This window comes from Psammomys obesus, unplaced genomic scaffold (assembly GCF_907164565.1).
Source record: "Psammomys obesus unplaced genomic scaffold, mPsaObe1.curated_primary_1811, whole genome shotgun sequence".
Lineage (NCBI taxonomy): Eukaryota > Metazoa > Chordata > Mammalia > Rodentia > Muridae > Psammomys > Psammomys obesus.
The window spans coordinates 772251-797869 of record NW_026594322.1 but is presented as its reverse complement, the minus strand read 5'-3'; the positions used below and the strand labels follow the sequence as shown (position 1 = coordinate 797869).

Here is a 25619-nt window from a genome sequence, read left to right as displayed (position 1 = left end):
ACTGACCTCCTTCCTATTTCTCACACTGTCAGGCCTAGGTGAGCCTTAGAGTTTTGATCCTCCTGTCTCAGCATCCTGAGTGCTGGGATTGCAGGAATGTACCGTGATGGATGACCCTATCATATAGCTGTTGCTGAGGAAAAATACAGTGTTGAAGAATACTGTTTTTGTAAGTGTGGCCAAGGAATGCTTCATAAGAAAGACATATTTTGGCGAGGGTAAGGGGATAAGCCATGCAGGTGTCTAAGGCAATTCTTCTAGGCAGATATGGAGCATAAAGATCCTAGGCAGGAAACTGCCTGACAGTGTGAGAAATAGGAAGGAGGTCATTGAGGGCTTGAACCATGTAGGGTGTGAACAGGAGCAGTGGGGCTGGGAAGATGTGGGGCCGCTGGGAGGATTTGGGCTTTCATTGTCATGAGATTGAAAACTTTTGACAAAGGGCTAAGGAGGACCCAGGTTCAGTTCTAGCACCCACATGACAGCACACAGTAGTCTGTAACTCCAGTTCCAGAATATTTGACACTTTGTTCTGGCCTCTGAAGGCACATGTGAACAGAATACTCATACACATAAACTGTTTTTGTTTTTTAATTGGTGAGCACTGACCAGAAGAGTGTATCTACTTTTCTGTACCCACCCATCCCTATACCATACCTGGGAATTAAGCACTCTACTGCTGAGTTGTATTTCTGCCTCCTTTTTCTTATTTTGAGACAGTGTCTCACTAAATTGTGTAGGCTAGACTTGCCATTACTGTGTCAGGTAGGTCATAAACTTGTGATCCTGCTGCATGAGTAGCTAAGATTGCTGGCTTACAACCACCAGGCCACACTTAATTTGCAGTTTGCTGTTCGTTCTTTATTTATTTATTTTGTGTGCGTTAGTGTGAAAATGTCAGATCCCTTGGAATTGGCATTACAGACAGTTGTGAGCTGCCATGTGGGTGCTGGGAATTGAACCCAGGTCCATTTGGAATAGCAGGCAGCACTCTTAACCACTGAGCCATCTCTCCAGCCCCTTAGTTTGCTGTTCTCATTGCTGTGGTCAAAAGTAGGAAAACTACTAAGTAGAGCACTACAATAATCCAGGCAAACTTGGGCCAGAGCAGCTTAGGTCAGAGTGAGAACATCAGAAATGGGATGATAGACATACGTGCAAGTTGCTGGCATAATGTGGAGTATGAAAAAGCTTTATAAAAGACTTACAGTAACTTGTGGTTTTCCACAGTTGGTAGCCATCCATCAACATGTCTATATGATACAAATCTTAATAGCCCAAATTCACTGCAACTGGATTATAAAACAATAGTTATAAAACAGCTATGGTGGTGCATGTCGGCAGTCGCAGCCCCCTGGAGGTTGAGGCAGGGGGACTAAGGTTTCCCTGAGCAGTATAGCAAGACTATCTCAACAACAGCAACAAAAGTTACTTGAATAAGAGAAAATTCAGCTGGGTGTGGTAGTACTTGAGAAGTGGAGACAGGAGGAAAGGGTGTTCAAGACCAACCTGACTTACATAAGACTGTCCCAGGACCTTAAACAAGTAAATAAAATAACACTGCAGGGAAAAGATCAGTACAGCAGATGACTCTTAGGTCTATCTAGTGCTTATAAGAGAGTCTCCTTGGACCACAGGCCTGAGCTACAGCTCTGAGTAATTCCTACCTAAACGTCTCCTTGCTCTGTCCTCTATCAACACCGTCTGCCCTTTCTTGGTCTCAAAGTCTAAATAACCACTTACTCAGAATTAGGTATCCCTTTCAGTCTGTTAGAATATCCTTTCAAATGGCTGTGTCTTTATTGACTAAAGTGAGGGGTCATTTTCTGTCTTTTCATTTTTTTTTTTTAAACAGGTTCCCTAATTGAGCAACTAACTACAGAAAAATATGAGTGTATGGTGTGCTGTGAACTGGTTCAAGTTACAGCCCCAGTGTGGAGCTGTCAGAGCTGTTTTCACGTCTTCCATTTGAACTGCATAAAGAAATGGGCCCGGTCTCCAGCATCTCATGCAGGTTATTTATTTCTGTTTCCTGAGTTGTTCTCACTTACTGTTTTGATAAATTTGGTTTTAAACCTAGCTTAAAAATACTAATTCCTAGCTGGGCATGGTGGCACACACCTTTGATCCCAGCACTTTGGATGAAGAGGCAGGCAGATCTCTAAGTTCAGGGACAGTTGGAGCTATCTAGAGAGTTGACCCTGTCTCTTAAGCACTTTATCTCATGTTTTATTACTGAACTTAAGTTGTAGATCTTAAATAAACTAGCTAAACATAGTATGAAAATAGGGTATAGTAATGAAATCAGTAATTTTTATTGAAAATGATAGGTTTCATTGAAATGGCAATCATAAAAAGCATTTGTTGGGGGCCTAGAGCGATGGCTCAGAAGTTGGGAGCACTGGCTATTCTTCCAAAGGTCCTGAATTCAGTTTCCAGCAACCACATGGTGGCTCACAACCATCTATATGAGATCTGGTGCTCTTTTCTGGCATGCAGTTGTACATGCAAAACATAATACATCTGTTTAAAAAATTATTATTTTTTTTTTTTTAAAAAAAAGCATTTGTTGGACTAATGAAATGGCATGAAGGGGAAAGGATAATTTCTACCAAGCTTGAATTTGATGCCCAAGTGCCACATGGTAGAAGAAGAAAACCAGCTCCTGAAAGTTGTCCTCTGATACTTCCACGTCACAGCTCTCGAGAGTACACACACAAAAGGAAACCTAATACAAAAATTACTTGAAAAAGCATTCATTACCAGGTGTAGTGGCACACACACCAGTACTTGGGAGGCAAAGGCAGATGTATCTCTGTGAGTTTGAAGCCAACCTTATCTACATAGCAGGTTTCAGGACAGCCAGAACTATATAGTAAGACCCAGCCAAAAGAACCAAATATGTATATAGTATGTTTAGACATTTATATAACTTGTTTAATTTCTCCTTTGGCTATTGTTGTCTCTCCATTTCACAGATCTTTGTAGTGCTATAGGCCCTACCTAAAGTACACTAGTATTATGGGTAATACAGATATTGCTGATAGTGGGCTCCCAGTGCTGTCTCTTTTCAAGTCAGTGTTCAGATATTGATGGTAGAAATGGTTGAACAACATGGAACCTACTTGAGTCACCATATTAATAGGTCTTTGCAACCTGAATACAGTACTTAATGACACATTCAGCACTGTGAATTTTTTTTAAGAGAACTTTATTCAGAAGCAATAGGACAGAATTAATGCACTGCAGAGGGGCAGCTCTGGGGGATAGTTAACTTAAGATGCTTAAGTATCTGATAATACTCGGTGTTTACGTCTCACTACTTAAGTGGTGTGAATAGATTTACTTGTCTCTTTCTTTTTTGAGACAAGGTCTCATTAGATCATGCTGGCCTCAAACTCACAGATAATATGCTTATGCTTTCTGAGTGCTCGGATTAAGGGTGTATGCCACTATTCTTGGCCAGATTTTAATTTTTTTTTTAACTGTGCTGCTTTTTCAGGGGGGTGCAAAAGATTGAGCCTAGGGCCTTGTATAGACTAAGAATATTCCCTACCAATGAGCTATATATCCCTAATCCAACTTATGCTGCAGAAAGAAACTGTATTTAATATATATTTTCTCTCTCTCAGATGGCCAGAGTGGTTGGCGGTGCCCTGCTTGTCAGAATGTTTCCGCACATGTTCCTAACACGTATACTTGTTTCTGTGGTAAGTTTGTTTGCATACACTGGGACAGTTTTTATTCATACATTGTACCTCAGTGGTCTGCTGGGCTCATTTTAGAAGTTACTGATAAGGCCTGAGAGTCTTAAGAAGCTTTACTGTTGTCCTCATGCATTCTGTCACCAGGTAAACTCATAGGCCTTGGTGCTCTTGGCAGGCTATTCTAAAGTGGGTCCCATGCATATCTGAAGCTGTGGTGCTGACCTCTGGGTTTTAGCATAACCCAGAACAATCCCATGGCAGAGGAAGATATGTGGGTTCCCTCTCAGTGCTGGCTGTGTAGCAGCTTTGACATTCTAGATTTAAGCAGCATGAATAAAAATAGTGTTTACAAAATCAATCATTTGTCTTTATAATGGAGAGACTTTCTATAAACTAGTAATGTAAACTATCCTTGTATTTTCTCTCTATATAGAATAGTTTTTCCTGGTTTTGTTTGTTTTGAGACAGGATCTTAATGTATAGCACTGACTAGCCTGGAACTTACTATATAGGCAAGGCTGGATTTCAACTCACAGAGCCCCATCTGTTTTTGCCTTCCACATGCTGGGATTAAAGGCGTGCAGAGGCAGGTAGATCTCTGTGAGTTCCAGGATATTCAGGGCTGTTACACAGGAAAACCCTATCTTGAAAAACAAAAAAAAAAAAAAAAGATGTGCTATCCCGTTCAGCCCCCTTTTCCTATTGTACAATAGCAGCAGCTTTCTTTGATCTAGATGCCAATTTCTCCTGCTAGCAGTATGTCTTTTTTTTTTTTTTTCCTCCTTTTAGTGACTAGTCTCCAGTTGATTTTGTTTCTTGACAATTTGTTTCTCCCTTTGAACAATGCATTAGAGTTTGCATCTGCTTTTGTTGTCTCACTGAAACTATGTTCAAAGGTCATCAGTGGCAGTGGCCATATGGGCTTATGTATATAATTAACATTTTGGTAGCAATGACTCCCTTGACACCTTTGACCATTCCCTTCGTTAAAAAAAAAAAAAAAAACAATTAGCATCAGGTGTGGAAGCACACACCTGTGATCCCAACACTCAGGGAGGCAGAGCCAGGGAGTTCTCTGTGAGTTTGAGGCCAGCCTCGTCTATACATTGAGTCCAGGACAGCCAAGGCTACACAGAGAAATCCTGGGACGGGGGGGGGGGGGGGGGGGGGGGGTGGTTTTTTTTTTTTTTTTTCTTTTTGTATCCTACCTTTGTTGTCTGTCCTAAGCAATTTGCTCATAGTCCTCTTTATTTCATGATGACAAGCTGTTTTTAATTCCTTGATTCTTTCACTAACAAACATGTTCTCACTCCCCACCTTTTTTTTGGTCCTAGGGTCAAATCCAGGGTCTCTCACACATGCTAGGCAAGCACTCTGCCACTAGCTATATCCCCAGATCCCCTTTTCATTTTATCTCCGTTTACCTGTCTCACTTCAAATGCCTTTTTTTCCAAAGGAGGGTCATTTTGTTAATAACCCCTTCTCACTTTAGCCTCTCCATGTGTGGAATCTATTGATTGTAAATGTGTTATTACCAAAGTCTGAGTTTTGAACATTAATTGCTATTAGTAAAGGAAATGAATATTCTTGAGTATCATACTGGGAAGGTAATGTGAATTAGAAATATGAGGTCACTGGGGAGTCAGGCAGACAGAATAATAGCAAGGCTTAATTACCTTAGAGGGTAAGCATTTTTTTTTTTATGTTGGCTTTTTTCAGATAGTTTTGCCCTGTAGTCCAAGCTACAGGAAGGTCTCCATGAAGATCTGTATAGTGACATTGACTATGAAATTGCATCCCTTTTCTGCCTACTATGAAGCTTTAGAGTCGGTCTCCTCCTCTACAGGAGTTTCTTGTCTTTCCAACTCACAACCTCTTCCTGGTTCACTCCAGAGCCTCTGTCCCATTTTTACCCACTCCCTCAGCTCCCACCTAGTACTAGACTAGCTCCCAGCCCATGGAATATGGTAAGGAGATGCTCCACTCTGCGAACCCTTTTTTTCTTTCTTCTTTCTTTTCTTTTTTCTTTCTTTCTTAACATTACTATAAACACTTTTTTTGTCACTCTAAGAGGATTTATTAGTGGTTTATCCAGACAGTATTTCTTTTGTTTAAAGATTTATTTATTATGTATACAATGTTCTGCCTGCATGTACACCTACACACCAAAAGAGGGCACCAGATCTCATTATAGATAGTTGTGAGCGATCATGTGGTTGCTGAAAAATTGAACTCAGGACCTCTGGAAGAGCATACAGGGTTCTTAACCTGAGCCCTCTCTCCAGTTCTCTAGTCAGTATCTTAAAAAAACAGATTGTGTTCAATAGTCAAAATGTTATTTTCACAAGTAAAAATTACTTTATCTTTTCAGGTAATCTTGACATTAAGATTTGTCATGCTCAGAAGATGACTTTATTACAGCCAGCTCTTTGTTTTAGAATATGCAGTGACATGGTTGTACTGCTGAAAACGCTAAGTTTTACACTCTCTAGTTGTACTGTGTTGATTCATAAAAGTTGAGAATGTGGTTGAAATTTATAGCACTGATTCTCATCTGTTATGTTGTAGGCAAAGTGAAGAATCCTGAATGGAGCAGAAATGAAATCCCACATAGTTGTGGTGAGGTTTGTAGAAAGAAACAGCCTGGCCAGGACTGTCCACATTCCTGTAACCTGTAAGTTGGAAAGATAGACTTTTACAGCTGTCCAGTGGGAGTACTTAGCAAGTGGCTTTATGTGCACTTACCATTGTTGTGTAACAAGATGGGATAAAGAGGGGTGTGAACCATTTGCTGAGTCTAGAATCTTTAGCAGCCACACTACATAAGTAATTAAATCCTTTTCACAGTCCAGTGATGTGTAGGTATGATCGTTTCCACTGTACAGATGATACTCAGAAAAGCTAAGCCTCATGCCCAGTCTTAAAATGCTAGGATGTGATGGAACTGGGTATTAAAAGCCAGTGGTCCTTCCACTCTAATACCATGCTGGCTCTGAGGAGAAAGACCTTCTGATGCTTTATAGGTGTTTATAAGATAGCCTGGGAAAGGCTTTGTGCAGCATTCTATGTGATAGTTACTCTGAAGGTGTGAGGAATTCCATTACCCACATGATTAATTAGACTTTCCTCCAATTGCCCTTAATTCCCAAAGGATTACATTTGCCATCATTTAGTATGCTCCTCCCAGAATACAAATTGCTGGGAATTAAAGCCAGGTCCTTAGGAAGAGCAGCAAGTGCTCTTAACTACCAACCCATCCCTCTAGTCTGTAGATTCTAGGTTTTTGTTGTAGTTTTTAGTTTTTGTTTTTTGAAAAAGATGTGAAAGGAGAGGGGGACCCGCTAGATTGGGAGGAGGGATAAGAGAAGGCAGTTGGTGGGGGAGGGTAGGCAGCATCAAATATACATGATATACAGGTATGGAGCTGTCATAAATCCGTTATCTATGTTTTGGGCTTTATTGTTTGTGTATGTGCATGCCACAGCACCTGTGGAGGCCAGTCAGTACTATCCTTCCACCTTTACATGGGCTCTGGAAATGAAATTCAGTAGGTCACCTGGCTCAGAGAGCAAGCCATCTCCACTGTCCTGTTTTACATTTGTTTTGTTTTTTGAGACACAGTTTCACTACGTAGCCTTGGCTGTCCTAGAACTCTGCAGGCCTCTGCCTCCCCAGTGCTGGAATTAAAGGTTTCGTACTACTACTACCCGGCCAAACAGAGGAGGTGCTTTTTTTTTTTTTTTTAATTTATTTTCTGTGTGTGAATATTTTTCTGCATGTGTGTATGTGCAGCACGCTGTTGTTTTCCAAGGCAGGAAGAAGGCAGTGAATCTCCAGAACTGCGGTTATAGATAGTTGTGAGCTACCGTGTTGGTTCTAGGAATTGAACTCTTGGTCCTCTGGAACAATAACCAGTGCCTTTAACTGCTGAGCCATCTTTCCAGCCCCTGTTTTATGTTTTAAGACAAGGATCTCATGCTATAGTCTTCACTGCCCTCAGCCACTCTGTTATCGTCATACCTCAGCCTCTTGAGTGCTGGGATTATAGGTATGATCCACCATGCCCAGCAGAAACCACTGTTTTGTATGACATATATTCACTCTTTTAAAGATGCTCCTCCAGTTTGTAGAAATTCCAAAAATAGGGTTGAGTTAGCTAGGTGGCTGTGGGTAAAGGTACTTGCTACCAAGACTGAGACCTGAGTTTGAACCTTAGGAATGTACATAATGAAAGAAGAAAACTGGCCCCCACTTCTTGTCCTCAGAATCTCCACATGGACACCATGGACCATGTACACACACAAACATAAACATACACCTAATGTGATTTTTTTTTAAGTTCCAAAAATATTGTAAGTAAAATTTTTTTAACCAGTCTATAATTGACACTGATTCTTCATAAAGACAGTATTTATCTGAATATATTTAAATTCCATTTTGTAACCTATTTTTGTTCTAGCTTCTATTCAACATTCTGTTCAGATATCTGGTTCCTAGAGCACATCACTAAGCTCAATTTCTCCCACAACCTCTCGCCCCTGTGCCAGGATTATGTGCCATCATCTTCTGTTTCTTATCAGCATGCTGTCCCTCATGTCAGCCTTTTCACCGTTACCATCATCAGCCCAGTGCCTGGTTATTATTTCACCAACTAATAAGAACATTTCTTGTCTTGGTCTTGGTGGTTGAGAGCACTTCCTCCTCCTTGCTCCTCCTTCCTTCCTTCCTTCCTTCCTTCCTTCCTTCCTTCCTTCCTTCCTTCCTCCCAGCTCTCCCACATGCTAGGCAAGTGCTCTGCCACCAAGAGTAGCCAAGTATTTTTATATACATACTGTTATAGTTGAACAAAGGCCATATAGTTTAAACCCAAACAAAACCAATTTTGAGTTAGGTTTTTTTCTACAATGATTATTATTCAGAAATGATAATGCTGTCAGCTTTTTCTATGTAAAAAAAAAAAAAAAAAAAAAAATGTTACCTTGGCTGGCCCAAAACTCACTGTGTAGATCAGACTTATCTCAAATTTGCAGTAATCCTCCTGCCTCTGCCTTCTTAGTTCTGGAATTATGTGCTATCTCATCCTTTTAAAAATATTAAGTAGCTTTGAGAAATACTAAGACATTCCATAGTAGACTTACTGTTGCCTGTCCTAGTCTGCTTTTGTTGCTATGGTGAAAAAAAGAAAAGAAGAAAAACCTGACCAAAACCATCTTGGGAAGAAAAGGGAACCTATCATTGAAGAAATCCAGGGAAAGAGCTTAAGTAAGAACCTGGCTAAAGCAGAGGCCAGTAGGAACACTGCATACTGGCTCTCTTCCTCTATTCGTTTTCAGCCAGTTAGTTTTCTTATAAAGCCCAGGACCGCCTGCTAGGGTAGTGCTACCCACCGTGGACTAGGTCCTTTCCTATCAGTTATCAGTCCAGTGTCCCCAGACGCATTCATAATCTGATGAAGGCAGTCCCTCAGTTGAGGCTTCCTCTTCCCTGTTGTGTCAAGTTGACACCAAGGTTAGCTGCCATGCCTATATTCATAGTAGCACACAGCTCTGGCAGCTTTGTTTTTAGCTTTAATACATAGAGATGATTTGTTCACTGACACTTCCTTTTTCCTCTCAGTCTCTGCCATCCTGGACCCTGCCCACCCTGTCCTGCTTTTACAACTAAAACTTGTGAATGTGGACGGACCAGGTAAAGTTAGAATTAGACTGAAGAAAAACTCAGTTTTCATGATTTACCTGTGAGTGTCTAGCGTAAAAGATTAGTAAGCAAATAGAAATGAATGGCGGGTGTAAATAAAGTTAGCCCTTGGTACCCCTGGGGACTTAGTTTCAGGACCTCTAGGGATAAAAGGCAGTGGGGCAGCAAAATCAGGGTATTTATTAGAACAAACTAGAGTCATGGCCATATGCAGCATAAGTACTCTTGGTCCCAAAAAAATATTATTGTGCTTCTGGTCAAGTATTATCAGCTCTGGGCACCCTGTCCTTTCTTTCCTGTGTGTAAGAGGAGGAGTCGCAGTGGAGAGTCCAGGTCTGACCCGCCCTTCCATGGCTCTTTCCCTCCTTCATGCTGTCCAATGGAATAGGATACATTTTCAGAACTGCATTTCACCAGTATTAGAAAACAGCAAAAAGAGAAAGACAGGGTAGATAATAGGAACAGAATAGAAAGAGGTGGAGGGAGAACAGTTGAGGAAATAAAAAATGGTAGGGGGCTGGCAAGAGTGCATGACTGTTGGCAAAGATCTGACTCAGTTCCCAGTGCCCATGTTGGGCAGCTCACAATTGCTGGTCATCAGTTCTGGGGGATATGACATCTCTGACCACCATGGGTACCTGTGTTCGTATTCACAAACATACTCTTGCAAAAGCATACTCTTAGAAAAAGTTGGGAACAGCAAAGTCAAGAAAAACATTTAATGGGTGTTGAGGGAAGGATGTGGATGTTACCGCTCTTTAGTCTGTAGTAGGAACTTGATGATGTGTCTGTGTCTGTCTTTATAGGCACACAGTTCGCTGTGGCCAGGCTGTCTCTGTCCACTGTTCTAATGCATGTGAGAATATTCTGAACTGTGGCCAGCACCACTGTGCTGAGCTGTGCCATGGAGGTCAATGCCAGCCTTGCCGAATCATACTGAACCAGGGTAAGTGGTGTACATACCTGTTAGCAATGCTTGTGGGCTTTTCTAGAATTGTGTGGTATATCGGTTACATTGCAACAAGACTGCTTCATAGAAACCTGCACTAGATGGGGGATCCAAGGAACGGGGATCAAAAATCAAGCTCACAGTGAGGCATCTATTTATACTTGCTAGAGTGTCTAAAATGAAAAAAGACTGAAAACCAAATGTTGGCAAGGCTAGTATGTTCATCAGTTCACTGATTCTAAAAGTATTCATTGTTCCCTGCATCTATATATCTGACAAATGTTTGTTTGGTGAGATAAGTGAGTTTTAGAGTAATAAAGATGCACATACTCTGCATGTACACCTGTATGCCAGAAAGACGGTATCAAGTCACATTATAGATAGCTGTGAGCTACCATGTAGTTGCTGGGAATTGAACTCAGGACCATTGGAAGAACAGCCAGTGTTTTAAAACTCTGAGCCATCTTTCCAGGCCCCAAATAGATTGTTTTGTTTTTTGTTTATTTTGTTTTTAAAGATTTTATTTATTTTATGTATGTGTATTTTATCTGCATGTACACCTGCATGCCAGAATAAGGCATAAGATTCCGGTACAGATGGTTGTAAACCACCATGTGGTTGCTGGGAATGGAACCCAGGACCTCTGGAAGAGCAGACAGTGGTGTTATCTGCTGAGCCATCTCTCCAGCCCCCTTGTTTTCTGTTTTTTCAGACAGGGTTTTGCTGCGTAGCCTTGGCTATCCTGAACTTGTTTTGTAGATCCCTCTGCCTCTGCCTCTCTGAGTGCAGGGATTACAGGCATGCACCACCACTCCTGGCTTGTACATGTTCTTATTAGAAGACAGAATGTCTTTGGGAGCAGGTGTAGGTGTGCCAGTGTCTGTATCATGCATACCTAGTGCTCAGTTACAGCCACATAGGTGCTTGGGATTTGAACCTGGATCCTTTCCGAGAGCAACCAATACTCTTAATCCACTGAGTCATCTCTCCAGCACTGGGCTTGTTTGGTTGGTTGGTGTTTTGTTTTTCCAGACAGGGTTTCTCTGTGTAACCTTGGCTGTCCTGGACTCACTCTGTAGACTAGGCTGGCCTCAAACTCAACAGTGATCTGCCCGCCCCCGACTCCCTAAATGCTGAGATTGCATGTGTCCCGCCACCACGCCCAGCTGTAATGTTCATTTTTAAAATGTAACAAGTTTATGTTCCGGTGACTTGAGGCTTTCCTCTTACTGTGTGCCAGAAGCAGCTTTTGGTTCTGTTTAATATACTGTTTTATTTTATGGATATGATTATTTTAACAGGTTCTCACTATGTAGCCCTGTCTTGCCTAGAACTTGGTTTTAAACCAGGCTGGCCTTGACATCAATTTCATTTATTCTGATGTTAATTTTCTGTGCCAGTAGATAACCTAAATTGCCCTTAGGAAGGAATTACCACAGAATTTCCGTTTCGTTTCTACTCTTGTTTGTTGTTGTTTTATTTTGTTTTGTTTTGGAGACAGGGTTTTTCTGTGTAGTCCTGGCTGGACTTTGTAAACCAGGCTGGCCTCGAACTCACAGAGATCCACCTGCCTCGGCTGGGATTACAGGCATGCACCACCATGCCCAGCTTGTTTCTGCTCTTATGGGCAAGATATACATGCATAGATTAATTTGTGATAAATATCCATTGTGATAAATATCCATTGTGAAAAATATAAAGTGATACTTACCAGAGAAATTACATAGTTTAATAAAAATGAACCCTTGCTTCAAATTTAACAGTAGTGTTATTTAAATTACTAATGTTTTCAATATAAAGTATCAAATCCATTTTGGATATGCTGAAATGGAGATGTGAGCGTGAACCCCTCTACTACTGCTGCCAGGTTAGCTGGCAGGTACCCATGACATATACAGGAGCTTCACAGTCCCTGCTGTTCCACCATTGCCTTAGATCCGGAATTGTGTCCTTTTAACTCAAGGCAGTCTGTTTGCAGGATGTGCTACAGTGGCACTAAGAGGCCGGCAGAGGAACAGAACTCTCTTTGTTCCCTGTAAAGCTCTTAGGTGGGTTGGAGAGCTGCTGTATCAACCACATTAATTTCTGCATTGTGTCTCACTAATGAACATTTATAGGTTTGGGGGAATATTGTTAATGCATGGATAGGTTATTGATTTGTCTTTTAAATTGTGTCCTCAAGTGTGCTACTGTGGCAGCACCTCCCGAGATGTGTTATGTGGAACAGATGTGGGGAAGTCTGATGGATTTGGGGACTTCAGCTGTTTAAAGATATGTGGCAAGTAAGGTTTCCCTTTTTTTGTTCTTATATTAAAGTTGCTTTTAGATGAAAGCTTCATTTTATGTAACAGTTATGTAATTGTCTCTTCTTTTTCTCAACAGGGACTTGAAATGTGGGAGCCATACCTGTTCTCAAGTGTGCCACCCACAGCCCTGTCAGCCTTGCCCACGCCTCCCCCATTTGGTGCGATGCTGCCCTTGTGGCCAAACACCTCTTAGCCAGTTGCTGGAACTTGGAAGTAATGGTCGGAAAACATGCATGGATCCTGTCCCTTCGTGTGGAAAAGTGTGTGGCAAACCCTTGTCCTGTGGTTCCTCAGGTAATTAGTTAACATAAATTTGTTTTTAAAATATTTATTTAGGGGACCATACCAATTCCAGGGTATCTGATGCCCTCTTCTGACCTAAATGGACACAGAGCCCACACATGGTACACAGACATACATGAAGCAAAATATCCACACACATAAGGTAAAAATTAAAAAAGATTTATTTAAAGTATATATACAAATGTTTGGCAGTACTGATGCTTTTTTCTTTTACTAAAACTACACTTGTGAAAATACAATCTGATCTCTCCAATTTTATCGCCAGCATCGTCAGTTCTCTTAGCAGCCTACTCTAGTATAAACACCATATATACTTTTACTGATCTAGCATTCCACAGGTGTTCACATGTAATCTTTTTTAATAGGAACATGCTAAAATAACAATGGATGGGATGAACTGAAATTCTAAAGTATGACAAAATCTCAGCCAGTTAAAGCATTCTAGGAAAGCCTTATAGCTGAGCCTCCTGTATAGCTGAGGTTGAGGATAATACCTCAGCTACACAGGAGTACTTTTGAATGAGTACTTTTCTAAACTTTTCCTTCAAGACAGGGTCTTGCCCTGGCAAACTGGTACTGTGTAGCTCAGCCTGGTATCATTTTGGTGGCTATCTTCCCAACTCAGCCTCTCCAGGGCTAGAACGATAAATAGGAGTCACCATCCCCAGATCATATTATTGTAAAAAACCAGTAACTGAAGATAATTTTTTTCCGCTTGTTGATATCTTTCTTGTGGACCTTGGGCCCACTGAGGCTTTTCAGACTATGTGCTCTACACACATGTGCAGTTTGGATTGTGTGCTTTCTGAGGCTTTTTATGTACTTACTAAGGTGATATATGGCCCTGGCTCTTGTTGTTTATTTCTCTTAATATTTTTACTGTGGCTGCCTTCTGATCTGTATTGATTCCTTGCTTCTTCCTCTTTTGTGGCTTTTGATTATTTGGATATAGAAACCAGAAAATTTCACTGGAATTAGATATGAAATAATACTGTGAGTTTTGTTTTCAGAGACAGGATCTTGTATGTAGCTCAGGCTCTTACAGAATTCACTGTGTAAGCCAACTATCCTCTCCCCCTGCCTCAGCTTCTCAATGGCAGGATTACAGACATGAACCACCTATCTTACTCAGTAATATGAGTTTTTGAGTGTGGCTTGGTCTTTGAAGCATGTATGGATGTAGCTTTGCAGTTACTTGGTGGCTTCTTTGCTGAGTGAGGGTTGAAAAATAAAACTTTAGAAAAATAAATGTAGGCATCCTATGAAACAGTAGACAGGCTTAGTTCAGTTTCATGTAAGTAAAAAGCGAGGATTTATATCAGTGGAGAGCCCTATGTAATTCTTTTTCCGCAGTCTGATTTTAAAATTGTATATATTATTTATTATTATTTTTAGGTTTTTCTTTGGTTTGGTTTGGTTTGGATACAGTCTCGTGTAGCCCAGGCTAATCTTGAACTTTCTTTGTGTGTGAAATAAAGACCACGCTCCTGGAAGAGTTTTTATACCAGCTTCACAACACAGAAGCCCTATCCTGAGGTTCAGCTACTCTGCTGGCAATAAGAGAAAAACTAGTGATGGGTAGTGAAAGTGTACAGCAAGAGACAGCAGTAGGCTGTGCTGCTGGACCTTGGTAACTATGCCGCCGCTGATATTTCTACTTAGCCCAGACCAAGCTCTGCTTTATCACTCGGCTACATCTCCATCCCCTAACAGACTGTTGTATATTTATTTTCTTTGGTTTTAATCACTTGATTCTCATTAAAATTTTCAAACAATATGGAAATATGTGGGAGAAATTGAGTTACTGTACACCTTTCTGACTTCACAAGTACTACTCTACTGGTTTTTAGACAGTCTCATGTCTCATTTGATTGTGTTTATGACTTTTCCTGAGTGCTGTTATGCCAACTTGCTTTTTGTACTTGATAGCATAGAGGACAGAGATCAGTTATCATCAGACACAGGCTCTGATGAACTTTGCTCTTTGGCTAAACTGTCTGGCCCAGCCTGGCTGCTAGGTGGCTGTTACAGATCCAAACTTAGGTCTTCATTTTTGAACAGTAAACACTTTACCTAATAGGCTATCTCCCCATCCTAATGAAATAGTTTGTTGATAATATGTGGTCAGTATTTAAAAAACTTTTTTGAAACTTAGAGAAATAACTAAGCTAATCTTTTAAGTTGGTGTAATGGTATATGCTTGTAATTCCAGCATGCTACCCTGGTACTGGAGGCAGAAAAATTAGGAGTTCAAGGGCCAACCAAAGCTACATGAGGCTTGTCTCAAAAAAAAAAGAGAAAGGAAGGAATAGAATGTGGTGATACAAACCTGTAACCCCAGCACTTGAGAGGTGGAAGCCTAAGGGCCCTTTAGAAAATAATAGATGCTCTTAATTAACAACAATTAAGCAAAAGAAGAGCAATTCATTAGTCCATAGTATAGGCCAGCTATTTCACTAGAAAAATGCCAGGGAAAGAGATGTCTAAAAGGAGCCTTTGTAGAATCAGGAAAAATCTCAAAGACTGTCCTCTTAGCCATATTTAATAGGATCAGACTGCTGAGAAGTCTGTGCTCTGGGTATAGTTTAAAAAATAAAAATTTAAATTTAAAAAAAAAAAAGCAAATTGATAGGTCAATGGAGTCTCAGTGTGGTCCAGACAAGGCACAAAGTTTAAAAGAAGTGGTTGGGAAAAAAACCTGCTAAAACAGCTGTCATCCTGTTGAAGTGTGTACTTCTAAGGCTTTGCTGCCCAAAAAATCCTAGTGACTTCATACTATAAGGTAAGTGGATAGCTCTAAAGTAGTCTGACCACTTCACAAAACAAGTAAATCAACAACTAAAAATGCTGGACATGTTATCACAAACCTTTAATCCCAGCACTTACTTGGGACACAAAAGCAGCAAGTTTCTGTGAGCTAGAAGCCAGTCTACCTGGTCTCTTTAAAGAGTGCCTGGCCAGGCAACATGAGACAATGCCTCAAAAAAAAAAAAGCTATGGAAGTTCAGTGCTACCTGGTGGCGGCAGCAGCACACACAGGTAGAACTCTGAGTTCAGGGACAGCCAGGGCTACACAGAGAAATCCTAGCTTGAAAAGCCAAAAAAAAAAAAAAAAAAAAAAAAGAAGAAGAAGAAGAAAGAAAGTTCAGTGGGGTAGGTAAAGGCACTTGCCATCAGAGCTCATACATGGTGGAAGGAGAAAACAGATTCCCACAAATTGTCTTATGATCTCTATAAGAGTGCCATGCCACTCCCATGCTCATCCACTCAACACACATACACTGTAAATAAGTAGATGGGTGGGTGGATAAATGCTTTTTTTTTTTTTTTTTTTTTTTTTAAGCTATGGAAAAGGGAGACTGTTTAGGCAATCCATCGTGTGCAGAGAAGCAAAGCAAGGAAAGCAGCAACAGAAACTACTTATGAGAGTAACCAGATGTCAGACTTAGGAAAAACTTCAAGATACCCGTTATAAGTATGTTCACTGAGCCAAAGGAAACCATGTTAAAGAGGTAAAAGAAGGTATAAGGTAGAGTCACATCAAATAGAGAACATCAATAAAGAAAAAGAAACTGGAGCCAGTCATGGTACTTTACGTACACAGTACTCCTAGCACTGTAGAAGAGAATTATGAGTTCAGATCATCCTCAGTACAGCGTGACCTAAAAGCCAGCCTGGGATACAGGAGAAAGGCATATTACAGAAACACAGATTTCAGAGTGGTGGCACATACCCATAATTCCAGCATTCAGGAGACTGAGATGGAAGGATCTTGACTTAGAGCCTGTCCTAGGAGGCTGTGTATTGAGACTGTTTAAAAACAAAAATAAAGAACCAAATGGAAATTTTGGAGTTGAAAAGTTTAACAACTAAATTTAAAGGTGCTCCGCAAGTGATTTGACCTGACAGAAGAAATGATCGATAAGACGAGGGATTGCTTACCTAGTGTGTATGTTATAGACCCTGACCTGCAGAAAGTGCTGGATTTGATCCCCAGCACTTTATAAAAATTTATATTCAGTATGAGCTATAATTCCAGCACTCAGGAGCATTTGTAAGTTTGGGGCCATCTTTGACTACGTAAACGACAATCAGAAGTTCAAGGTTAGTCTCAGCTACATAGCAAATTTGAGGTAATTCAGAGATACACAAAACCCTGTCTTAGAAAAAATAAGTGGAGCGCAGCAGTGGTAGCTCACACCTTTAATCCCAGCACTTAAGAGACAGAGGCATGCAGCCTCTGAGTTCAAGGCCAGCCTGGTCTCAAGTTTCAGGACAGCCAGGAATACACAGAGAAACCCTGTTTTGAAAATCAAAAAAAGAAACAGGGAAGGGAGAATAAAAAGAAAAGAGGGCTGGAGAGATGGCTCAGAGGTTAAGAGCACTGGCTAGCTGTAATTCCAAAAGTCCTGAGTTCAATTCCCAGCGACCACATGGTAGCTCACAACCATCCATACATGAGATCTGGTGCCCCCTTCTGGCATGCGGGCATACATGCAGGCAGAACACTATACATAGTAGATATATAAATCTTTAAAAAAAAAAAAATGAAAAAACAGAGCCTCATGAAAATGTTATTAAATACATTGTTATACATAGAGAAGGAACTAAGAGGACGGTTGGAAAGAAAAGAAAAATACTTGAATAATGGGTGAAACTCACATTTATTGGAAAACATGTATCAAGAAAGTCATCCATGCAAAGAAATTGATGCCCAGACAGGTAATAAAAATATTTACAATCAAAGACAAAAAGATAGTTTTAAAAGCATCAAGAGAAGATAAGTTATGACATACAAGAGAACTCCTTCCTATAAGATCACTTATGAGTTTGTCATAGAAGCCATTCAGAGAACATCACAGGTAGACAACATATTCAAAGTACTGAAAGGAAAAAGAGGAAAAGTAAGACACTTCTAACAAGACTCTTGTGTGTAGTTAGGCAATCTTTTGAAAGTGATATAAGCAAAAACTGTAGATTCATTGCTAGCTTTACAGTAAATAAATACTAAGTGTAATTCTGCAGGCTAAAAGCAAGTAAGCACAGATAGAAATTCAAGTCCACTTCAAAAAAATAGAGTACTAGAAAGGTCATTTTAAAGGATAGAGTAGAATTGTCTTCTTGGCTGAGACTGTTAGCTCAGCGGGTAGACTTCTTCCTAGCATGAGTGAAGCTGTGGATTCAGTCCTCAGCACCATACAAACCAAGTCTCAGTACTTGAGAAGTAGAGGCAGAGAATTTGCTGGTCAATGTTACCCTAAACCACATTGTATTTTTCAGACCATGTCTTCCAAAACAAAACTATATTTTTCTTTCCAGTTGACTTTAAAAGCAAGTGTTGCTGGCAGTAGTAAGATAGCTCAGTGTTTAAAGGTGCTGCTGCCAAGATGAATGACTGTGTTCAGTTGCTGGGACCCACTGGTGGACAGAGGGAACTGACTCCTGCAAGTTGTCCTCAGACCTCCACATTGCCTCATTTCATACACCTACACACACAAACGGTGTCACTTGCCTTTTCCCAGCACTCAAGAAGCAGAGGCAGGCAGGTCTCAGAGTTCAAGATCAACTAGGTCTCTACATACACTGTGGCATGTGTACAATTCACACACTAAATAATAAATATAAATTAATGGCTTGTTTTGAGACTGGATCTCACTGTGTACCTCTGGCTATCCTAAAACTCACTCTCTAGACCAGGCTAGCCTCAAACTTAGTGATCTGCCTGTCTCTGTCTCCCTGAGTGCTGATATTAAAGGCATGTGTCACCACTCCTGGCTTAAATATAAATGGGATAAATATAAGCTATATAAAAGAATTAATGTAAGGGAGCCGCTGAGTTGGACTGGGAGTATAACTCCCAGTTATACATGTATAATCTCCTGGGATCATCCTTGAGTCTCTGAAAGAGGACTTGTCCTGGGTCTGGGAGGTCCGAATCTAATACAAAGCAAAGGTCAGAAAGTCTGCTCTGCTTCAGCATATTCCACTGACTGGTGTTAGGTTGTGTCTCTGGAAGCACCCAGCCTATTGGATGAAGGGAGCTGAGGACAAAGCACTAACCCCTTCCTTGCTCCCCCAGCTCTGACTCTGGAGTTACTCAAAGTAGAGGTGAAAATAACAGTGTTGGTAATAAATTTGGAAATGTCAAAATAAGTCACTGCAGTTTTCACTGCCAATTCTTTTCCTTTTTATTGAAGATTTCATTCATACCTGTGAAAAGCTCTGTCATGAAGGAGACTGTGGGCCATGCTCTCGCACATCAGTTATTTCCTGCAGATGCTCTTTCAAAACCAAGGTAAGTCTAAAGACTATTAGAATCGCTGTTGTCATTACCTTTTAAAATGGTGATTGCCCAGTTTCACCGTGGTGTGTGATTCACTGACCACCACCAGTGTACCATGGATAGGCTGGAAAGTGCAGGGACAGTCTTAGTGAGGCGGCATCACCAAGTGCACTTGTAAGGGAAGAAACAGCACTGCTGTGATTTAGCCACATGAGAGCTGGACATGGCCCACAAAGCTCCTCATTTCATTCTCGTCGGAGCTGAAGGCCAGTGGGCCCCAGGACCAGTCACAGCTTGCTAATTTGGTAGACTCTGAAAACTGTCATAGTCATGGTTGTAGTTTTATTGCCAGGAAAGGACACAGATTAGAATTAGTAGATGAAACATGTAGGAAAGAATCCAAGAAAGGACCAAATGTGAAGCTTCATCTTTCTTTCCACATGGAATCAGGACAGCATTCCCTTCTCTGTATCTGTGTGTGGTGATGTGTAGGGAATGTTCCAGTCAGGAAGGCTCACAAAAGCTGGTGGGTCTAGAATGTTTACTGTCATACTCTGTGACCCCTAAGACTGTTCACTGTGACAAGCCTATTTCTATGCCATATGTTCAGACTTTCCAGTTGACACAAACCAGATTCAAATAATGGCATTTAACCAAGACAGTACCTCTTGAGAGTCAAGTCCAGAAGGCAGATATCAGTTTGATTTTATTCCTAGGTAGTGTGTCTGGGCACACTAGAGAGAGGGACAGCTGGCCATTTTGGAGTTAGACTTTAGTGCCCATTTCTATCTTTAACCAGAAGAGTTAAAGATAGCTATCTTGGGATAGAGCCTTCTAAGTAATGAGCTGTCCTGTCATTTCAGCACCTATCAGGACTTCCTCTGAAGAGCTGGGGTGGAGACAGACCCCAGCATTTGATTGTTTTTCCTAAAGTGGCCAAGGTCTGGGCAACAACTGATTCCCAAATAATTTTGAGGACTTAGTTAGCCTCAGAGTAAAAGAAAAAAGAAAACAACACAACTTATATGACGGAAATTATTATGAGGTGTTTTTTTTTTTTTTTTTTTTTTTTTTTTGCAAGTCACAGTAAATGCCAGCTCTCAAATCACTTTCTACTTTGTCGATGCCAGATTAATGGCTGTCAAGGGGTTGGGGGTGTAGCTTAGCTTAGTGATCAAGCATGTAAGCCCAGAGTTCAGTCTCCAGACCCAAAAAAAAAAAAAAAAGAACAGGTTTGAGATGTTGTGATTTAATTAAGTCACTGATTTTGTAAATGCCCTCAGGTGTTCTTAGTGTCTTTTGTGAACAAGGGTTGCAAGTATGGTCAGACACAAACTACAAATAACTGTTGTATGCTTGCATTTCTGCTTTCTTGCTTCTCATTTGTGCTGTCCTTGTGCTCACTAACCCATGGCAATGCATATATTCTTCAAAGGCTTTGTAAATTGAAATTCTGAAACTCTCTATAGTTGACTATCAGTATGAATTCTATGAACCCTTTTGACAAGTTAAAGATTCTCTTCAGAAAGCTGATAGATATCATTGCCTCATCATTTAGCCATGTTGATTTTTCTCTTTGTTTTGTTTTTCAAGACAGGTTTTCCCTGTAGTCTGGCTGTCCAATAACTCTCTCTGTGGATCTCAGAGATCTGCCGCCTCTGCCTCTGGCCTCTGGCCTCTGCAAAGCATGGATCACTATGCCTGGCTACATGCATTTTTCACAAAATGTTTCTTGCAATGGGAGAAGGCAAATTTGTGGCAGTGTTGTTTTCTTACTCTTTCTTTTTCTTATTGGTTTGTATTTTGTTCTTTTGACACAGTGTCTCAGTAGCCCACACTGTACCTCCGAGGCTAGCCTTGAATTCAGAGCTCTTCCTGCCTCGGCCTCCAGAATGCTAAGATTATTGGCATCATGCCCAAATAAGAAGCTTCAGTTTTCTACACCTCTTCACATCTATTTACAGATCCACTTGCCAGTTTTGTAAAACAGAACCGTTTCTACAAAATGAGCCCAGGAGATGAAGCCTCTAGGCTCCTGCCACTTCATATGAACCGATTCAGTTCCCATCATCCTTACCACACATGTTCCACATGACCATGCCTCAGCAAATGGCATGGGATAAGCCTCTGGGGCTCCTCTCTCAGAGTTGAAACCACAGAAATAACGTTTCAACATTCAAAAGCCTGCTGTATTTTGTTTATGGTATTTTCAGGAGCACATTAAGTGTTTTACCATATGTTAAGTGATGGCAGACTATTACCTATTTTCAATGTTTAACCTTCTTTTATTTTTTAATGAATTAATTTTTTGAGACATTGTCTCAAAAAATTGTGTTGCTTGGGTATCAGGAATTTATTGTCTTGACCTGCCTCCCAAGTGCTGGGATTACAGGTGTGTAGCAGCATGCTCATCTTCAATTTTCCATTCTTACATCTGCTTTTCATGGGTTTTTCTGTCTGTGTCCTGGGTCAGGCAATCGTATTTTAATACCATTAGCCACCCCTTTCTTTTCAGACTTTGTAATTCCTAATCCTCTCTGAGTTTCAAGACCAGACCACAAAGATTGTTGGAATTGTATTGCATGAAACGTTGGGAAATCTGGCATCCTGTTGTGAGTCAAGCATACTGACATAATTGGGCCTGCTCCAGGCTGGGGTTGGTGAATAACTGTGTTATAATTTGTATTCTTCTGTAGGGCTCTTTTTAATTACTCCTAAAGTAGCTACTGTTTCTTTTTCTTTTTCTGTAGGAGCTTCCATGTACCAGTCTTAAAAGTGAAGGTATGACCGTGAAGGAGCACAAGGGAATTTTCTGGAATGAAGATAATGCCCTATGTATTCATAAAACATTGAGTTATGTGTTTGTCAAAATTCAGTGAGGAAACATTAAGATTTGTCCATTTAATTTATAACTGTTATGTTTATAGCTTATAGTAAGAGGAGAAAAGTCATATATTGAATTCTAATTAGTAGATTTCTTTTTTAAAAAGTTGAGCTAAATGCAGTCATGTCTACAGCTTACTCTGAAACACATTTTAAAAATAAATTGAAGTCAGGGGGTATGTGCCTACAGTCCCAGCATTCTGGGACAATTGAGAATTTGAAGCCTGGCTGAGTCTCTAGCATAGCAATTTCAGGCACACCTGCATTATATTTCTATATAGTTGCCAATTTTGAAATAAAAATAAGGCTGAGATATCTCAACTAGTAAAAGCTATACAAGCCGATGACCTGAATTCAACCCTAGAGCCCCACATAAGCCAGATATGCAAGATGGGAAGCATAGACAAGAGAATTGGCTAGACACTCAAGGGACAGCGAGTCTGAAAGCTACAGAAACAACAAAATACCTGCCTAAACGGGTGAAGAAAGAGAAAACCGATTCCCAAAAGTTGTTCTCTGACCTCTGCTTTTCTGTATTTTCAAATACAGAAATAATGTTTTAAAGGGGGCTCTCTAGAGATGTCCAGTGGTCAAGAGTGCTGGCTGTGCAGTCGTGAGAGCCAGTTAAGGAAGTAAAGGCATCATCTCCATGTTGTACTCTGAGCTCCGGGCAACCACATGTTGCTGGCTTCCAACCTAACGACAACAACTGGAGAGACTCAACCACAAAGGAATAGGCAGAGTTATAGAGGACATCTGAGGCACGCACCTGTATGTGTTCACACTCACACACATACACAAAAGCACAAAATCTTTTTTACATAAATAAAAGGGGAAACTGGAGAGATAACAGAGGTTAAGAGTACTGGCTGCTCTTCTAGCGGACCTAGGTTTGGTTACCAACGCCCCCAGGGGGCCTTAGAACAGGTTCTCTCACATATCCAGGGCTATTCTAGAATTCACTATGCATCTAAGAATAACTTTGAACTTCTGATCCTCCTACCTATACCTTCCGAGTCCTGGGATTACAGATGTGTACCACCATACTTGGTTTATCCAAGTTCTAGCCTAACCAGGGCTACACAGTGACAAAACAACTCTGACTGTCATAACTGGGTGTGAAGTGGGGTTTTTGTTTTCATGTTCTTAATGGCTAATGATGTTACACATTATATACCTTATGTTTCTATGACCATTTGTGTGTCTTTTGGGAAAAAAGATCTAAGTTATTTATTTTTATTTTTTTTTATTTTTTTAACTAAGTTGTTGGTCTTTCTGTTGCTATTTTGTAATATCCAATATCTGGATCTTGTATGCTTTTGAGGTATATGCTTTGCAAGCATTTGTTTTGTGAATTGTTGCCATTTCTTTATGGTGTCCTTCAGTGTCATACACAAAAGCTTTTTTGTTGTTGTTGTTGTTGAATCCAATTTATGTTCTCTGCCTTTTGTGTCTGCCTTAGGTGCTTAGGTGCCCTGGCCACCACCGCCTACTTCTCTTCCTCCTCTGTTCTTTTTTGGTGAGGGGAAGGGAGAATTGGACCCGTCTTTTCTTTTGTATGTGGTGCTAGGGATACACATGTACTCTATCTACAAAAGATGATAAAAGTGGTGCTAGGGATACACATGTACTCTATCTACAAAAGATGATTGCACCTTTTCTCTACATTCTTACCCATACCATGTATTAATCAGCTTCGGGGTTTTGTTGTTTTAACAGTTGAAAATAGTATTTTTAAATTATTTTCATCAGTAATTCATTTGTATTTCTTCAGCCTATAGTCACCCAGATATGTCTTGAATGAATGCTTACATCTTTTGCATGTTTATTTTTTTTCTTTAATTGGCTGTAACAGATGCTACATTTATGTGTGACAAGCGGTGTAACAAGAAACGATTGTGTGGACGACATAAATGTAACGAGATCTGCTGTGTGGTAAGTGGACTTGTCATTTGTTAGTGTTACCTGATTCCACTCATCTGGAAGCCTCAGTCCTCTGGAATGTGACCCAGATTTAGAAATCAACAGGAGTCCCTAAGCAGCAATGAGAGAGCTCTCGTCCCTGTGTGCACTCAGCAGGCACAGCCTTTTTTAGGCTTTTAGTGATACCCACTGGCCCAGAATAAGAAGAGTATGCATAGAGAAGGCCTCCAACCCCAGTCCTAAGACAACTTTATTTTTTCTTTTTAATATTTCTTTTTGTTTTAGTTTTGTGGGTTTGTGTCTGTGTTGGTCAGTTTGGGGATATGTATACGTGAGTGCGTGTACCTGCAGGAGCTAGAGGTGGTAGGTCCCCTGAAACTGGAATTATAGTTTTGTAGGCCACATTAGAGTGGGGAACCAAACTTGGGTCATCTACAAAGCAGTAAATTCTCTTAACTGTTGAACCATCTCTCCAGGTTCCAAGACAACTTTAGATAAGAATGGTCCTCTGGGAAAGTGACTGTGTTGCCCAGCACAGACTGGTGTGGAGTTAACAATTTGAGCTTTGGGTTTCATGCTTTCATTGGGCCAGATCAGAGGTCAAAATGAATTTGCAGGGTTCTCTTTGTTTTTTTAAACATAGGTCTCAATGTATTGCCCTAGTTGTCCTTGAAACTTAGTTGCCTTGTAAACCAGCTGACTTTGAATTTAGGCTGGATTCTTCTGCCTCTGCCTTTCTAGTGCTGCGATTAGTATCGTAAAGTCACCATGCCTAGCTGACTGTGGCTTTTTTAAAAGGCATAAGTTTCATTTATTTAAAATACTTATTTCTGGGATGGAGAGATGGCTCAGAGGTTAAGAGCACTGTCTGCTCTTCCAGAGGTCCTGAGTTCAATTCCCAACAACCTTAGATGGCTCCCAACCATCTATGATGACAACTAGTACCCTCTTCCAGCCTGCAGGTGTGCATGCAGGACATTGTATGCATCATGAATAAATAAATCCTTTTAAAAGGAAAGCACAGAGTCTATTTAAAAATATATAAAATACTTATTTCTATAGACTTAATTGTAGGACCACTACCTGACATTGTTATTGTGTTACATATATGTATATACACATATATAGCGAGAAAGAGATAGAGATGCTGTATTTGGCCTCTGATCCGACCCACTGAATATGTGTGTACATGTATCTATACAAATATATGTACACATATAGACAGATACATACAGTATGCATCAAACAAGGCAGACTAATACTAATAACGAAGTACAAGTTGGGTTTTTTGTTGTTTTGTTTTAATTTTTGTTTTTTGTAGCACTAGCTGGCCTGGAACTTACTTTATAGAAAAGTAGACTGGTTTGGCCTTAACTCACAGAGATCTGCCTATCTCTGCCTCTGCCTCCCAAGTGCTGGTATTAAAGGCATGCACCCTGATACCTGGCACAATATTGTTCTTTAAATTTTTATATTCTTCAGCTAGGCAGCCAGTTAAGTCAGTAAAGTGCATGTCTGACAAGCATGAGGACCTCAGTTTAAACCCTAGCACATATAACAAACGCTGG

At 40.5% G+C, this 25619-nt stretch overlaps 1 protein-coding gene across 4 annotated transcripts in view; it reads left to right on the top strand.

Annotated features, from left to right (window-relative positions):
* The window catches only part of Nfx1 (nuclear transcription factor, X-box binding 1), a 60568-nt gene that overhangs the window by 14083 nt on the left and 20866 nt on the right, over positions 1-25619 (top strand). For all 4 annotated transcript variants that reach the window (XR_008721454.1, XM_055618615.1, XM_055618614.1 and 1 more), the window contains exons 3-12: positions 1856-2014; positions 3633-3710; positions 6276-6381; positions 9324-9395; positions 10211-10350; positions 12536-12635; positions 12736-12953; positions 19160-19257; positions 21996-22026; positions 23984-24063. Coding sequence is in view for 3 of the 4 variants with exons in the window: in XM_055618615.1 (XP_055474590.1) it covers positions 1856-2014; positions 3633-3710; positions 6276-6381; positions 9324-9395; positions 10211-10350; positions 12536-12635; positions 12736-12953; positions 19160-19257; positions 21996-22026; positions 23984-24063 (1082 nt within the window). In the remaining variant the exon portion in view is untranslated. The remainder of the gene's footprint in view (positions 1-1855; positions 2015-3632; positions 3711-6275; positions 6382-9323; positions 9396-10210; positions 10351-12535; positions 12636-12735; positions 12954-19159; positions 19258-21995; positions 22027-23983; positions 24064-25619) is intronic.